We start from the raw sequence: 18,692 nt of genomic DNA, 5'->3' as shown, positions 1-18,692 counted from the left end.
CCTGACCAACATGGTGAAACCCCGTCTCTACTAAAAATACAAAAAAAAAAAAAAATTAACCAGGCATGGTGGTGAATGCCTGTAATTCCAGCAATTTGGGAAGCTGAGGCAGAAGAATCACTTGAACCTGGGAGGCGGAGGTTGCAGTGAGCTGAGATCATGCTATTTCACTCCAGTGTGAGCAACAAGAGTAAAACTCTGTGTCAAAAAATAAAAATAAAAAAAAAAAATCAGGCAGGTCCTGTTCTAATTGGGAGGTCAACAGATTGCTCTAGGCCAATGACTCACATTTTCTTTCTGTCTTACTCCTGACTTGAGTTAAATTTAGCTACAGATGAGAGACAGAAGCAAGTATGTTAAATGATCATATAAAGTATCAATGACTGCTAGCAACTTAATTGATCCTTCACCTTCTCTTGCTTAATGATATTTGAATTTTATATAAAGATACAGGGGTCAATGGTTTAACCCAAATAGATTGAGTTCTAATTGTAAAACTTGAGGCACTATGACATAGAAGAAAAATGTGCTTGGGACCAAAGCCTTCCTGGCATGAATCACAAATGTATATAGATAAACTCCTATTTTAACACTGTTAAGATCTGCAAACTCTACAAACTCTGTCTTAGACTATAGAATTACATCATATATGTGAGTGAATTGTGGCCTATGCACAAAGAGGTTAAATGAATTGTTCAGAATTCTTGAATTTGACTTTAGTGCTATTTTTCCACACCATGATGGCTGCAAATTTGGTTCATTAGTCCCATTATAAGTTGATAAAAATTCTGGGAATTTTTGTATGACAAACTAGCAGAAACTGGTGCAAGTTAGAATAACTAGGCAAAAAATAATGGTAACTAGAGTTTTAAGGTCAAGTGTCCTAGATATGACAGAATAAAGATTTTCTTTGTTAATCTTCAAAGTAAGGCTGTAGAGATTCTACATGAATATGTTACTATTCTACAGCGTATCTCTGGAAAGGAATATTCCATTCATATTAAAAGCATTAAAAAAAAAGAGAGACAATTTTATTTTTTTCCAGAAAATTAATTTGAAATTAGCTTAACAGATTTAATCTTTAAGCAAATGAAATAACTGAAACTCTCACAAATTTCATCTGGCAGGACAGCTCCTAAACACAAGAACTCTGGCCTTTCCTCATGCTTTCTTATAAACCCAAACTGTGGACTTTCAGGGATAGTGACACCTACAGGACACACCAAAAAAATGCCTGCATGAAAAGTTATTACTATTCCTGTCTACCAACACAGAGGCATCAGAGCGGGCCTAGGAAATTAGATCCGTAATTGTAATTAGGGTAAATGATAGAGCTATGCTAATTTTGCTGCCTGTCCTTCTACATGAAACATGAGTAGTGATTGGACAAAGAAGGAGAGAAATAACACCAATCACAAGTTTACTATATGCCAAGCACTTTACACACAGTAACTCATTCATTTTAGCACACAATGTGTATCATTATCCACCATATAAAGAAAAAGAGTAAATAATTTGCCAAAAGTGGTACAGATACGAAATGAGTGTTAGATTTGAAATTTGAAACTGCGTTAGTCTGGCTTCCAGCCTATTTCCTTTTAGCTATAGCATATGTTCTCCACTCCTGACTTGAATGTAATTATTGGCAGTTATATATATGAGTAATACATGTAAGTTTACAATATCACACTGTGAGTTGTGTGTGTGTGTATGTGTTTATGCACAGATATATGCAGACTGTGTTCTCTATTGATAACACTGACTTTCCCTCTTAGTTCCTGGATTTCTACCAGTTAGTCTTATTTTACATGTATCAAGAAAGAGCTCTGAAACTTAACAATTTGATTAGTCCCTAATTTAAGAAATGTGTCTGAACTCGCTTACCCTGTGATATAATACAATTGGTAAAAGAAAACCAGAAAACAGTGATGTATTCACAGAAGGTGAAGTTTTGGAAGAATTTGAGAAGAGTTACAAACTAGAAGACAAAACAGGATCCCAAGTTATTTTTATAATGTCACATCATTAATTTTGAAGTGACTTTCCAAATTGCTAACCACATCTGCATTCAGATTCTATTTTTTAGTAAAAGGATATATTTTAAGTTCAAACATGAGTGATATTGAATGGGCCTACCTCTTCTCCATTTTGTTCATGTAGATAACCAAAGGTAGACTATAGACAAATATATTGAAAGAAACACATTCAATGTACCAGTAAGTTAATACATACACAGATACAAATGCAGAAAAGAGACTTAAGAGTCACTATAATTCAATAACGACTGAAAAAATAATTATGATAGCCTTTACATATTCCTAAAATGTGTCATTTTGTGTGGGATTTTCAAGAGCTCATGAGAAATAATATATATACCCTCCAATTTTAGCTAAAGTCAAATCAGATTGCAATAAAGTTTAAGTTTTATAAATGCCTAGATATTTCAAGGAATGATATACTGCAGATAGAAAAACCAAATGCATTCAAAAGTTAATCCAATATTAAAGGATCACCATTTCCTGCAGAATGAAAACATAGAAAGATTTGCAAAAAGGCAAAGTAAATAAAATGACCACTAGATCTATTGATAATATTGTTAAGACAATATGATACACTTTAATATGATTAGTTGTATAAGTATGGTTTCTTGGCCATGTAGGAAAAAGGAGAAAAAGAAGGTCAATAAACATAATCATTATGCATGCTCTATAAGCTAATGTTTAAGAATTAGAAAGAAATCTTAAACTTAATGGGAACCATTATAATTGCAATAGTTATCTAGCTAATCCTACCTATGACTAGCCAAATTCAGCATTAGTATTAAGAATTAAAGTCTGGCCCAACAGTCTATGGCCTTAATAGCACTAAACCATTCTATTTCAAATTACATTTTAGTTTTATGCCCCATTAATTGAACACTTTCATCACATTTTAACATTAGACTTAAATTCATTGTAGAGTCATATGCACAGTTTCACTGGCATTGCAAGCAGTTCTATATTTTGTTTCTTTCCTACAATGAATTATTACTGCATAAAAAGGAAATGTTGCCCAATTAGAATTCAATTTAGAGAGATCAGAGGGAAAAAGTTTAGGCCAAAAAGAACCTTCATGGTATTAGGAAAAGGTGACAACACTTTAGATGTGCAAATAAAAACTTGGGAAAAGAGAGGATATTCAAATAAGACATTCTCAAGAGGGATTTTATGAGGTTTCAGATTCTGGATATACTTTCAAAGGTTGTATCCCTACTCCAAAATGCAGAAAATGTCTTCCTAATATTAATTCAAAATTGTGTATACTGGAAACATGTTTAGCAATGTATTGCATGTGTTTAGCATGCATAATGGCAATGGATCAGATTCTCTACATTTCATTTAAGAAAACACGGGGCAAGAGATTTGGATTTAAGTCACTGATTCATTTTTCATTTTGATTAAAGGTCTATAATAAATACATTTCAAAGATTACATTATTTTAAATTGCTTTTGGCACCTAAACAGATTTGACTTCCACACTACTATTGACAATGAAATCACTTGATTTTTTCTTGTTATTTTGGTTTTTGTTTTTATTCATTTAATACAATTGAAATTATGCATCCCTAGCAAAGTTCTTTTACAAAGTCCTATCGAGTTCAGGTAGCTATTTCATGAAAATGCATTATTATAAGATTACACAGTTAGTGATATTAGTAGATCAATATACATTTCTTTTTTTCCTATTACTGTCCAGAGGAATAACCCTGGCTTAGGAGACAGGCAAAATGAGTATGTTCAGTAATGTTAGTCTATATAAAAATATCTCAAGAAGCTAGGCCATTATCATTAGTCATGATAAGAATGTCTCCTGGAATGTGTAAGTCAAAAGAAAGTTTATGTGGCAGATTTATGTAAGGAAACTTACAATAGTGCCTGCCCACAAACCATGCAATTTGGAAACAGCCAAGAAACAAAACCATAGAGGAGGAGGGATAAATACAACATGTATTAGGGGTTATTATGCAACTACAAAGATTCAATATGACCCTGGCAATATAGCAAAAAATAGTTATGAAAAAGAAGCTATTTCTTATGCTCAGTAGCTAATTTTCAAACATAGGTACCTGTATTTGAAACTTTGAGCATTTCACACATTTTTCTGTATCTGAAAAAAAAATGGATCCAGACTGATATTGTATATCAATATAGCTGAAAACAGTTAATATAAAGGTAGCCAAAAGCAAAATTCAATAAGAATTCTCAAAAAGGATATTATTCTCATTGCTGACAAAGTAATTCGGATGTACATTTCACTCATATAGGAGAAGAATAATTTACTGTTCAATTTTCCTAGACAGGATGAAATATCTATAGTAAGATGATTTTATAAAGTTTTTAAATAAAACGCTAGATTAAAGTGTCTAGATCAAACTGTAGGTATAATTAGAAACTTTAGAAATAATATATTACTCCATTTTGACAAAATATATTTCGATATCTAACAGTTAATTAAATCTGCTTTTTGCAAAATTTATGACAAAAACATCATATACTTCCATTTTTAAACTTTCAAGGGCATTCGATCTATTAAAATAACACACATCTTTTAATAGTCTATCCTAGAAAATTAAGAAATACATAACCTTCAGGATAAATATATTGAATATAAGGTGACATAAGAAAAGTACATAAAATGTCCTTACTCGTTTTATTATTACTATGAACTAGAAAATACCTAAATATATTAATATGATTTGATGGAAAATAAATGTTGACAGCAGTGGTAGTATAAAAGTTCTTATGTTCCAGTCCATAATTCATATGCTATGACTCACTGAATATATTATATTCATAATATAATATATAATATATCTTCCCATTTGTGGGCATTTGATTGGGACTACCACATATTATACATTTTTAAAAGCAACAGCATGAAAATTCTAGGGACAGTTTTAAATTATATGAATAGATTAGTGAACATACAACCAAAATATTTACAGTTTAAATGTTGGGCAAGACCATCATATGGCCTAATTTATGTTGAAGATAGAATATTTACAATTATCAAACCCATTTAAACAAGGATACGTAATATCAAGTCTCAAAATGCATGCTCTTTTTTTTTTCTTTTTTAACTTACTGCTTTGTAAGTTCTCTTTTGTCCAGCATGTTTCCGAATTTGTTCTCCATTTGGCCCCGTTTCCACATGCATCGAATAAATAATGTCAAAGAAATCTTCAACCACAGCTACCCGTCGTAAAGACAGCTTCTCATCTACCCCCACGCCATCCTGGAAACAAAACAACAACAAAAACACATAAGATTAATAAACCAATTTGCATTTAATAAATAAATTGATTAAAACAAAATGTTTTTATAACCTCAACAAAATCGTCTATATAGGAAATATCAAAAATTCATGAATGAATATTTCACTATTTTATGCATTGCTTACATACAGAACTTGAAGAAACATGAGAGAAGACATTTGGCATAGTTAATATTGAATAAATCATGCTTACCCATAAATTCCATCTTTTAAGTTTTTATAATGACTTATTTGTTGCCATCAGTACAACTTTCTTAAATTATGTTAAAATATATTTTAAGGCCCAGTAATTTTTAATTGTAATAATTAAATTCTAGACATGTATTAATTCATCCAAACAATATTGAGTTGCTGGGTCCTGGAAGCTGTAATTTGAGAAATGAAAAAATGATACAGAGTTATCCTAGGTTATTGTATAACCTAGGAAAGAAAACACATTTACTATGCTATCAGTATTGGTCTAAAGAACAATATGTGGTCAAGGTTAAAAACATGAGTGCTACAAATTATCTATGTGAAATTTAGATCTTCTACTTGGAAGCAGCATATTTTGTGCAAATCACTTAAACTTCTCTAAATTTCAGTTTTTCTCTCCTGTAAAATAAAGAGCCCACTACACAGAACTGTTGTAAGAATTAAATGAAATGATACATTTAAAGGATGTAATCCAATCTTTGCCATATAATGAACACTCAGTAAATGGTGGCTCTTGTCATTTTCAGGACCATGATAAAAAGTATGCAAAGTACTATAGGAATTAAGAGAAAATATCAACTCCTGTTGAAGTAGATTCCAGGAAGAAATATAATTTAACATAGGTTGGAGTTGGAACCAGGCAAAAGCCATTTTGCTGAGAAGTACAACAAAGAACAAAGAGTTTTCATGGATAATAGAGAGGAGTAAGAAACAAATAGAAAAATAGAATGAGATAATAATCTTACATGGCTGCAACATGAAAGGGCTTCCTGCTTGCAAACACACACACACACACACACACACACACACACTTCTTATTTGGACCCTGTGATATAATTTGAAGTAACATAACATAACCATTAACCCCAGCATACAGCACAAGAGAATGATTAATCTGAGCAAAATCATTATGCAGTGAAATGGCAAGAGTTTATTTGAACAGTAACCCTAGCAGACTGAGCTCACTGCATAACCAAAAGTAAGTCACTTGGTGCTTTTTGTTAGTTTGTTGTTATTTATTTATTTATTTTTCTGACTTAAGGAAGGCCTTGTAAGTAGTGGTGGCTGAAGCAACATATTCAAACAACTATATATAGGAAATCACATGTTAGATCAAACAGCTAAAAACACAATTTGATATGCCTCCTCCTGACCTATTCCCTATACCTGACAGAATAACCACCTTTCCTAGCTGAAAACTCAAATTCTAACTCTATCCACTAGTAAAACCACCCATAAAACTTTGTCTTCTTTGTTCCTAGTCATAAAATTTATAGTCTCCAGCAAATGAACTGAGAGGGTTCCTTTGCGGGAAAACCAAAAAATGTGATAATCTTTTACACTTAGTCTGTATTTATTGTTTATGGGAATAAATATATATTTGCCCTTTAATTCATTCACATGTTCACTGATTTACCTAGCTAAACCCTCAACTGTGAGTGATGTGGGGATCACAGCCTATTAACTCATTTTATCAATAAGTATTCAACAAGGCCCAGATATTACTAAACCCTCTGCTAGTAGCTGGACTTATCAAGATATGTAAGACAGATAATCGAGCATTTATGAAGCTTACAGTTTAATGAAGAAAATAGGCATTAAAGAAATGATTGCTAGGATAGCATATTAATTTTTTATGGATTCTCTAACAACTTACTAAAAAGTGAGTGGTTTTCAAAAAGAGAACTTTATTTTCTCATAATCCTGGAGGTCGGAAGTCCAAAATCAAAATGTCCACAGAGCTATACTCTTTCTGGAAGCTCCAGGAGGAATCCATTCTTTGCTTCTTCCAGCTTCTGGTGCTTGACAGCATTTCAGGGCTTGAGGTTTCATTATATTACAATTGTCTCTTCTGTGTATCCCTCCTCTGTGTTTTTCTCTCTGGTAAGGACCCTTATGATGAGATTTAGAGCCTAATCAGATAATCCAAAGTAATCTTCTCAAGATGCTTAATAATATCTACAAAGGTCCTTATAGCAAACAAGATAATGTTTACAAGTGTCAAGAATTAGGACTTTGTATCTTAGGGTGGCCATTATTCAACCAACTACAAATGGGTATGAGTTAGAGCACAGGAGAAACAAATTGTGCCATAGGAGCATATATTTGACATTTTTCACAATTACTTATTAACAGTCAACATTGTCTCAAGAAATTGGAAGTTCAGTGTTTGTCAAGATAATATTAAAATCACATTATTTGGGGAGGAAAATGGTCTATTATCTTTCTGTCATGTGGACCTGTTTACTCTCAACTATGAGTTAAGCACAATACACACCTGTACTCTATAAGTAAAAATTAAAAATGCCTTCAGAGGTTAGGTCTACTATATAAATCAGCCAAATATCATGAGTTAGACAGTAAGGTGTAATTAAGTCATTTGGAAACTGGAAGAAATACATTTAATGAGCTTAGAATTCAACAAACCCAAAGTTTGAAAAATGCAAAAAAAAATAAAAAATAGTAAATAGACACAGTACAGTAGAAATTAAAACCAAAGACAAAAATCTTGAAAGCACCAGGAGATAAGAGACCCATCACATATAAGTTAACCCCAATTACAATTAACTTCTCGAAAGAAACAAAGGAGGTCAGAATGCAACGGGATGACATATTCAAATTGCTAAATGTAAAAAACTGTCAACCAGGAATCTTATAGCCAGAGAAACCTATCTTTCAAAAATTAAGGTGATGGCCAGGTGCAGTGACTCATACCTGTAATCCCAGCAATTTGGGAGGCAGAGCCGAGCAGATCACCTGAGGTCAGGAGTTTGAGACCAGCCTGGCCAACATGGAGAAACTCCATCTGTACTAAAAATACAAAATTAGCTGGATGTGGTGATGCATGCCTGTAATCCCACCTACTTGGGAGGCTGAGGCAGGAGAATTGCTTGAACCCCGGAGGCAGAGGTTATGGTGAGCCAAGATCACACCATTGCACTCCAGCTTGGGCAACAAGAGCAAAACTCTGTCTAAAAAAAAAAAAAAGAAGAAAAGAAAAGTGTAATACACGATCCCGGATAAACAAAACTGAGAGAATTCAATGCTAGTAGACATAACATACAATAATGCTAAAGGAATTTCTTTGGGCTGAAGGTAAATGACATCAGACAGTAATTCAAATTCACATGAAAATATCCAGAGCACCAGTAACACACTTGACAATAACAGAGAAAAGGGGCAGAAACAAAGGTGTATTGGAGTTTGGAGTAAGGAAATGATACCTTATGGTGATGCAGATCCACACATAGAGAGAAAGAGAACCAAAAAGGTCAAATAAGAAAGTTGGCCAGGCTCAGTGGCTCAGGCCTGTAATTCGAGCACTTTCGGAGGCTGAGGTGGGCGGATCATGAGGTCAGGAGTTCAAGACCAGCCTGGCCAATATGGTGAAACCCCGTCTCTACTAAAAAACACAAAAGTTACCTGGGCATGGTGGCATGCACCTGTAGTCCCAGCTACTCAAGAGGCTGAGGCAGGGGAATCGCTTGAACCTGGGAGGCAGAGCTTGCAGCGAGCTGAGATCATACCACTGCACTCCAGCCTGAGCCACAGAGTGACACTTTGTCTCAAAAAAAAAAAACAACAACATATATATATATATACACATATATATATTTTTCTACTTTCTTCCCTCAGCTTCTTTAAGAGACAGAAGATTACAAACAGCAATAGTTATAAAAATATATTGTTGTATTTCAACATATATAGATGTTTTACTTGTGTGTCAGTTTTATGACTTATCAACCATGTAACAAAACATGTATCAGTCATAGAACAAAAAAGTGGGGAAAAAATAGAGCTATATAAAATTAAAATTTATTTACTTGGTTGTAACCAAAATACTATATATCTGAAGTAGATTCTGATAATTTCAAATGTATATTATATGCTCCAGAGAAACCACTAAAATATAATTTTAAAATATAATTAAAAAATAAAGAGACTCATTTCATAGTAATAAAAGGTTCAATTCACCAGACAGACAAAACAACGATCAACATATATGGACCCAGTAAGAGACTCCAAGTGACATACACACACAGACACACACACGCGCACACACACACACACACATTGATGAAGCAAAAACTAACAGGATTAAAGGGAGAAATAGACAATTCAACAATAATAGCTGGAAACTTAAAAGCTCACCTTCAAAAGTAGCGCAATTAGGAAGAAGATATATAAGGAAATAGAACACTTAAATAATACTTAAAATTTTAAACAAACTAATAGACATACATAGAACACTCTACAAAATAGTAACACATTTTTCATGAGAGACCTCATGCTATCATAAAACAAGCCTCAATAAATTTAAGGGATTGAAAATATATTTTACATGTTTTATGACCAAAATGGAATTAAATTAGAAATTAGTGACACAAGGATATTTGGGAAAACTACAAATATAAAGAAATTAAACAACATACTTCTGAAAACTAATTGGTCAGAGAAATCCAAAGGAAAACTAGAAATGCTTTGAGATGAATGAAAACAAGGACACAACATGCTCAAACCAGTGCTAAATGCCTATATTAAAAAATAAGAAAAATTTCAAATCAGACTTATGTTTTCACCTTAGTAACCAGAAAAAGAGTAAACTAAAACCAAGCAGAAGGGAGAAAATATGTAAAAACCTGAGGAGAAGCAAATGAAATGGAGAGTAGAAAACAACGGACAAAATCAGCAAAACCAAAAAGCAATATGTGAAAACAACTTTTTAAATGACAAAGTTTAAGCTCTACTTATATAAAAATGTAAAAAGAGGAGGGAAGGGAAAACTCAAATGACTAAAATTAGGAATAAAAGAAGGATCATTATTGACCTTACAAAAATTTTTTAAAATCACACAAAATAATAAACACATGTATGTCAACAGATTACAATTAATAATATAAAATTAACAATTCCTAGAAAGACTTAAATTACTGATAATGGCTGACAAAAAATATATATAGGCCTATCACAAGTATAAAGACAAAATTAGTAACTAAAAAAGCTTTTCACACACAGAAAAAGCCCAGGCCCAGATGGCTTCACTGAACCAAACATTCAAAGAATCAATGGAATTCATCACAAACTCTTTTAAAGCAACAGGTGACGAAACACTTCCCAAATTATCCAATGAGGCCAGTATTATCTTGACACCAAAGATACCAAATGTATCACAGGATAAAAAAGATATACAAAACAATATATTTTATGAATATAGAGACAAAAATCCTCAATAAAATACTAGCAAAACAAATCCAACCACATTTACAAGTTATTATATACCACAATCAAGTAGGATTATTCCAGAAATGCAAGGTTAGTTTAATACAATGAAAGGAATTAATGTAATATATCATATTAATACAATAAAAGACACAAGCATATTATTATTTCCCTAGATGTAGGAAAAAACATCATTTGACAAAAGCCAACAACATACTTCCCTGACAAAAATTCTAAGTAAATTAGGAATAGAAAGGAATTTCCTCAAGTTCATAAGGAACATCTACAAAAACCTCCCATAACTAACATCTTATTTAATTGTGAGAGATGGAATGCTTTCCTCCTAAAAATAAAAGCCACTCAAGTATGTGTGCTCTAGCCACATCTATTTAACATCACACTGTGAATCTAGCCAGGAAAATTAATCAGGGAAAAGACAGAAAATACAACAAATTGGAAAGGAAGAAGTAAAAATATCTTTGCAGATGCTTTGTGTGTCACAAATGACATGATCCCATATATAGAAAATTCTAAGGAATCCATTAAAAAACTGTTAGAACTAATAAATGAGTTAAAGTCAATATTAAAAATCAATTGTAGTTTTTATTAGCAATGAACAATCTGAAAATGAAGAAGGAAAAATAATTTCTTTTATGAGGGTTTCAAAACACTAAAATATTTAGGAATAAATTTAGATATAAAGTTAAAAAGTGTAAGACATACACTGAACATTATAAAACATTGCTGAAAATATTTCAAATGAGCTAAATAAACTGAAATACACCTTACGTTTATAGAGTAGAAGACAATATTGTTAAGATGGCAGTACTTCAAACATTATTTTTCAGGATCATTGCAATCACTACCAAAATTCCAAATAACTTTTTGTGAAAATTGACAAGTTGGCCATAAAATTTATATGTAAATTCAAGGAAACGTGATTGGACAAAATAGCCATTAAAAAAAAGAAATTTGGAGTTCACACACTTCTTAATTTCAAAGTTTACCACACTAAAGTCTTCATTAGATAGTGTGGCATTGGCATGTGAATTGATATATAGACCAGTGGAATAAAATTGAGACTTCAGAAATAAAGCCTTCCATTTATTCAATTCATCTTCAAAAGACATGTCAAAACAATACAGTAGGAAAAGAATTTAACAAATAATTCCAGGACAACTATATACCCAAATGAAAAGGAATAGTCAGGTCCCAATCTCAACACACACATAAAAATTAAATTAAATGATCAATGTAAATGTAAGAGCTAAAACTAAAAATTTGTACAAGGTTACCTAGAAGTAAATGTTTGTAACCTTGGGTAAGGCAAAGTCCTCATAACCACCAAAATTAAAAGCAACAAAAGGAAAAATTATAAATTGAACTACGTAAATATTTAAAATGTTTACGATGCAAATAATACCATCAAAAAGTGAAATGACATCTCATACAAATGGGAGAAAATATTTGGAAATCATATATCTAATAAAGGACTTACATCCATAATATATGAAAACACAACTCAATAATACAAAGTCAAATAACCCAATTTAAAAACTGCTAAAGAATTTGAACAGACATTTCTCCAAAAAGATGTTTAAATGACAAACACACACAAGAAAAAATGCTCAATATAATTCGTAATTAGATAAATGCAAATCAAAATAACAATGGAATACTACTTCACATGCACTAGGATTGCTATATTAAAAAACAGCAAGTATTGGCAAGGATCTGGAAAAACTGGAATCCTCATACATTGCTGGTGGGAATGCAAAATAATGCAGTTGCTTTGAAAACAGATTGGCAGTAACAAAAAGTTAAACATAGACTTACCAGATGACTTGGTAAGCCAAAATCATGTATATATGAAATATATATATATATATACACACACACACACACACACACACAAACACACACACACATTCAAAAGGAATAAGTTCACCCAAAGTATATTATACATAAATATTAATAGCAGCATATTTGTAATATTCAAAAAGTGGGAACTCAAATGTCCCTGAACTGAAAAATGTATAAGCAAAATGTGGCATAAACATACAAAGGACTATCCTTCTACCATAAAAAGAAATGAAGTACTGATTCACCTATGGATAAACCTTGAAGACATTAAGTTTCATGAAAGAGGCCAGACATAAAAGACCACATATTGTATGATTCGATTTATATGAAATGTAGAAAATAGGCAAATGTATGTAGATAGAAATGGGGCCACATGCAGTGGCTCATGCCTGTAATCCCAGTGCTTTGGGAGGCTGGGGAAGGTGGATCTCTTGAGCCCAAGAGTTTGAGACATAGTGAGACCTTCATCGCTACAAAAATATAAATAAATTGGCTGGGCATGGTGACACATGCCTGTAGTCCTAGCTGCTCAGGAGGCTGAGGTTGTAGGATCACTTGAGCCCATGAGGTTGAGGCTGCAGTGAGTCACGATTGTGCCCCTGCATTTCAGCCTTGGCAACAGAGTGAGAAACTATCTCAAAACAATAAAAATAAAAATAATGAAATTAGTTTATTGTTTATTTAGAACTGGGGAGGAGAAAAAAATAAGGACTGGCTGTTAATAGCTACAAAGTATCTTTTAGGAGGGACAAAATGTTCTAAAATTAGATGATGGTGGTTGTACAACCCTTTGAACATACTAAAATTATTGAATTATACACTTTATACGATTAATTTTATAATATGTGAGTTCTATCTCAATAAAGCTGTTAAGATAAATAGTTGCTAATGGTTTTGGATTTTGAGTTCAAGGATGCAAAAACATAATAAAATGAGGAGGGGAGGGGAGGGAAGGGGAGGGAAGGGAAGGAAAAGGAAGCGAAGGGAAGGGAAGTGAAGTGAAGGGAAGGGAAGAAACCAAGTGGAGGAGCTCATGCAATCCAAATTCAAACAATCCACAATATGGAGTCGAGTGCAGAGTGAAAACAGAAGTGGCTCAACCAATACTGTAATGGTGATTATGAGAGTGTGCTGGTAAATATTTAAGAACTGTCTCTTGAAAACATATATAATATATAAGGTTATAAACAGTACTGATATAAAAGATGTGTAACATAATTTATAAATAATAAAATATATAATAATTATTACTATAAATTTCATATAGATGACCAATTCTCACAGAATACTTTCATTGATTTTTGCTGAACCCTTGTATATCCAGCCAACCTATGGTTTTGACTGAACTATTATATGGCAAATAAAATTCCATATCAATCTTCAAATACTTTTCCCAATATATTTTGTAATTGATATGGTATGTGATTTACCGTTAAATTATTTCTCACTCTTATACAAATTTTATTCATTAAACTGAAACTTCTGGCCTGGCAAGGTGGCTCAAGCTTGTAACCCTAGCACTTTGGGAGGCCGAGGCAGGTGGATCAATTGAGGTCAGCAGTTTGAGACCAGCCTGGCCAACATGGAAAGCCCCATTTCTGCTAAAGATACAAAAATTAGCCAGGTGTGGTGGCACACACATGTAATCCCAGCTACTCAGGAGGTTGAAGCAGGAGAATTGCTTGGACCTGGGGAGTGGAGGTTGCAGAAAGCCAAGATTGTACCACTTCGCTCCAGCTTGGGCAAAAGAGCAAAACTCCATCTCAAAAAAAAAAAAAAAACCTGAAACTTCTTTCAGCTTTACCAAGACAATGGACAAAATCATAAATCTGTCCTGACTTATGTCATTTGCTAATTTATATGTTGTGTAAGTACTTCTACCATTGTTTCTTTCAAGTTACCAGTGTGAAATCACCAAACGTGAACTTGAAAAGAGAATCACAACAATCCTACGTTATATGGTATTTGCACCATAATGATACTATAAACTAGATGCACCACCTCAAGAGTATAGACAGTATTACACTATATAAAAATAATTATTCACGATAAATTTTGAGCATATATTCCCTTTTAATATTAATTACTTAATAAGTTTATATCATTCAACCTTTGGTAATTGCTGGGTTTCATAAATGGATTGCAAAATTTCCAAAAAGTTACCTGTTAGCTCTCATGAGTTAGTACAATCCAGCTCCAGGATATCAACATTTTTATGTCATTCAAGATGAGTAAATGACAGATTCACTGAATTCAGCAAATATTTTATAGAACAGTAACTGTGGTCAACCATTGACATAAAAAGCTTCAAAGAACAAGAACTCAAAAAACTAACTGATCTAATGTGACACTTCAGCGTGCTATGAAAAACATAGCTACTATTGAAAAAGTTTTACATTAAAGCTAATTTGATAGCAAAACTAACCAAATTTGTAAATTGAGTTAGTGATAGCAAGTCTGTGCTCAACAAAATGATTGCTTTATTTAATGTTTTGGTGTATTATATTAACACACTAAAATGATTGAAGGAAAGAAAAGTTAGGCTAAAAACGAGTTACCCCTTACTTAACTTTATACTTTCTCACTAATTGCCAATTGGTAAGATAATATACATACACATAAAAATGTAAAGCAATTATATGAAGTTGACAAATGAGAGACACCATGCTTAGAGATACTAACTTTTTTATTATGATAAAATCAAAGTGTCATTTAGGTTAAAAGGCTGATATACAGCTCTCCATGACTCTTCTCCTTATAGTATCTACTTGGAATATACTTTTTCTGAGTTTCAAATTCAACTTCTTTTTAAATTCTGAACTTTCACCAGTATGACGAAAACAGACAGAAAGAACTGATGCAGAAATAATCATTATGGAGTAGATCACTGTCCTGAACTTAATCCTAACTCTCATTCTCCACAGTCCATTGTATCTGCTTTGGAGGTAATTTCACAAGATATTGACAGACAAGAACACTGTTATAATGCTAAATTATACTAGTCAGATGGAAACAGGATAGTTTGCTGCATTTCCCAATTAATTAAAAATAATATTTGAAAGTCATAATTTTGATATATCAAACATCTACTGAAAGGTTTTTATGGAAATTGTAATAGAAAATTCAAACTAAGGTCAATATAGCACATTTTGCCTTCTAGGACTCAATGAATGAAAATAGTTGTTACCTTTTCTAGTCAAAGTGTTATCAATCAGATATTCTAATGGGCAAAATCATCATTATAAAGTAGCTCGTGTAATCGATAGCAATTTTAGTAAAATATTTACAAATAAAAGCAGTATGATTTAAACTTTATAATTTATAAACAAATAAAAGAATGACATAATATAAAAGAGGAGATAATAAAATAATTATAAATTTCTAGCAATCAATTTTCAAGAGTCCTAAACTCAAGAATTTATAGAGATAATCTGTAAATAATCTAATTTTCACAAATAGTATGTTTATAACTCTAATTAAGAATTTTTAATAGGCAGTATTCCTTGACATCTTCTCATGTATTTGAGTTACTATTTCTAAAAAGGAAAAGAAAAACATAAGAATTTTAAATGAACATTATCTCGGGGAAAAGAAACAACAGTACAAAGTAACAGTAGCATAAAAGAAAAATTCATTTTTAACTTAAAATACTTCAACCAAAAAATCGGTTTCTGTGAAAAGCAAACATATACAAAAATTATTAATTTTATACCAGCAATTCATTTGGAAAAGCAGATAAAATTTACATCTACTCTTTCCAAAATTAATGATTTACCCAAGAAAATAATACTGAATTCCAAGTTTTTGTTTCTTCAGTGAGACTATATATAATTATTTATATAAAATACTCACAATTGTTTACATAGAATATTCATCTTCTTTCTAGCGCAAAAAGTCCATGTTACCAGGAGGCCAATCCCCATGTGAAAAGAAGACTAGAAAAACACTGCTTGGTCATATGTGCAGATGCTAGCTAAGTGAGCTTTATTTGTTGGATATTGTCTTACAAGGGACTTTCCATCACATCCCTTACACATGCTGTTGCTTCCCTTAAAATACAAGTAATTTTCAATTTTGAGGTACTGACTAGCCATTTATTCAGGCTGCATGTTTCTCGGCTTTGTCATTATTTCACTGCTCTAGCACCTATTAAACGGTTTATATAGTAGCTTTTGGTGTTTTAGTCATGAAGTCTTTGCCTATGCCTATGTCCTGAATGGTACTGCCTAGGTTTTCTTCTAGGGTTTTCATGTTTTTAGGTTTTATGTCTAAGTCTTTAATCCATCTTGAGTTAATTTTTGTATAAGGCATAAGGAAGGGGTCCAGTTTCAGTTTTCTGCAAATGGCTAGCCAGTTTTCCCAACACCGTTTATTAAATAGGGAATCCTTTCCCCATTGCTTGTTTTTATCAGGTTTGTCAAAGATCAGATGGTTGTAGAAGTCTGGCATTATTTCTGAGGCCTCTGTTCTGTTCCATTGGTCTATATATCTGTTTTGGTAGCAGTACCATGTTGCTTTGGTTACTGTAGCCTTGTAGTATAGTTTGAAGTCAGGTAGCATGATGCCTCCAGCTTTGTTCTTTTTGTTTATGATTGTCTTGGCTATATGGTTCCTTATAAAATTTAAGGTAGTTTTTCTTTTCTAATTCTGTGAAGAAAGTCAAATGGTAGCTTGATGGGGATAGCATTGAATCTACAAATTGCTTTGGGCAGTATGGCCATTTTCACAATATTGATTCTTCCTACCCATGAGCATGGAACGTTTTTCCATTTATTTGTGTCCTCTCTTATTTCCTTGAGCAGTGGTTTCTAGTTCTCCTTGAAGAGGTCCTTCACATCCCTTGTAAGTTGTATTCCGAGGTATTTTATTCTCTTTGTAGCAATTATGATGGGAGTTCACTCATGATTTGGCTCTCTGTTTGTCTGTTATTTGTGTATAGGAATGCTTGTGATGTTTGCACATTGATTTTGTATCCTGAGACTTTGCTCAAGTTGCTTATCAGCTTAAGGAGATTTTGGGCTGAGACGATGGGGTTTTCCAAATATACAATCATGTCATCTGCAAACATAGACAATCTGACTTTCTCTCTTCCTATTTGAATACGCTTTATTTCTTTCTCTTGTCTGATTGCCCTGGGCAGAACTTCCAACACTATGTTGAATAGGAGTGGTGAGAGAGGGCATCCTTGTCTTGTGCCAGTTTTAATGCTTCCATTTTTTGCCCATTCAGTATGATATTGGTCATAGGTTTGTCATAAACAGCTCTTATTATTTTGAGATGCGTTCCATCAGTAACTAGTTTATTGAGAGGTTTTAGCATGAAGTGGTGTTAAATTTTATTGAAGGCCTTTTCTCCCTCTATTGAGATAATCATGTGGTTTTTGTTATTGGTTCTGTCTATGTGACGGATTACGTTTATTTATTTGCATATGTTGAACCAACCTTGCATCCCAGGTATGAAGCCGACTTGATAGTGATAGATTAGCTTTTTGATGTGCTACTGGATTCAGTTTGCCAGTATTTTACTGAGGATTTTGGCATCGATGTTCATCAGGGATACTGGTCTTAAATTTTCTTTTTTTTCTTTTTTTTTCTTTTTCTTTTTTTTTGTTGTTGTTGTTGTGTCTCTGCCAGGCTTTGGTATCAGGATGATGCCGGCCTCATAAAATGAGCTAAGGAAGATTTCCTCTTTTTTCTATTGTTTGGAATAGTTTCAGAAGGAATGGTAGTAGCTCCTCTTTGTACCTCTGGTAGAATTTAGCTGTGAATCCATCTGGTCCTGGGCTTTTTTTGGCTGTTAGGCTATTAATTACTCCCTCAATTTCAGAACTTGTTATTGATCTACTCAGGGATTTGACTTCTTCCTGGTTTAGTTTTGGGAGGGTGTATGTATTCAGGAATTTATCCATTTCTTCTATATTTTCTAGCTTATTTACATATAGGTGTTTATAGTATTCTCTGATGGTAGTTTGCATTTCTGTGGGATCAGTGGTGATATCCCCTTTATCATTTCTTTATTGTGTCTGTTTGATTCTTCTCTCTTTTCTTCTTTATTAGTCTGGCTAGTGATCTATTTTGTTGATCTTTTCAAAAAAAAAAAAA

At 32.7% G+C, this 18,692-nt stretch overlaps 1 protein-coding gene across 6 annotated transcripts in view; it reads right to left on the bottom strand.

The window, feature by feature from the left end:
• Positions 1-18,692, bottom strand: part of NOL4 (nucleolar protein 4) — a 383,989-nt gene that overhangs the window by 290,423 nt on the left and 74,874 nt on the right. For 5 of the 6 annotated variants that reach the window (XM_011943710.1, XM_011943709.1, XM_011943712.1 and 2 more), the window contains one exon: positions 5,125-5,274. In XM_011943710.1, coding sequence (XP_011799100.1) covers positions 5,125-5,274 — 150 coding nt within the window. Of the gene's footprint in view, positions 1-4,105; positions 4,147-5,124; positions 5,275-18,692 lie in introns of all 6 variants that reach the window. The other variant, XM_011943715.1, reaches the window with a different exon arrangement.

This window comes from Colobus angolensis, unplaced genomic scaffold (genome assembly GCF_000951035.1).
Source record: "Colobus angolensis palliatus isolate OR3802 unplaced genomic scaffold, Cang.pa_1.0 Scaffold220, whole genome shotgun sequence".
NCBI lineage: Eukaryota > Metazoa > Chordata > Mammalia > Primates > Cercopithecidae > Colobus > Colobus angolensis.
Note: the sequence above shows the minus strand (reverse complement) of the source record. Positions and strands in the feature narration are given on the sequence as shown.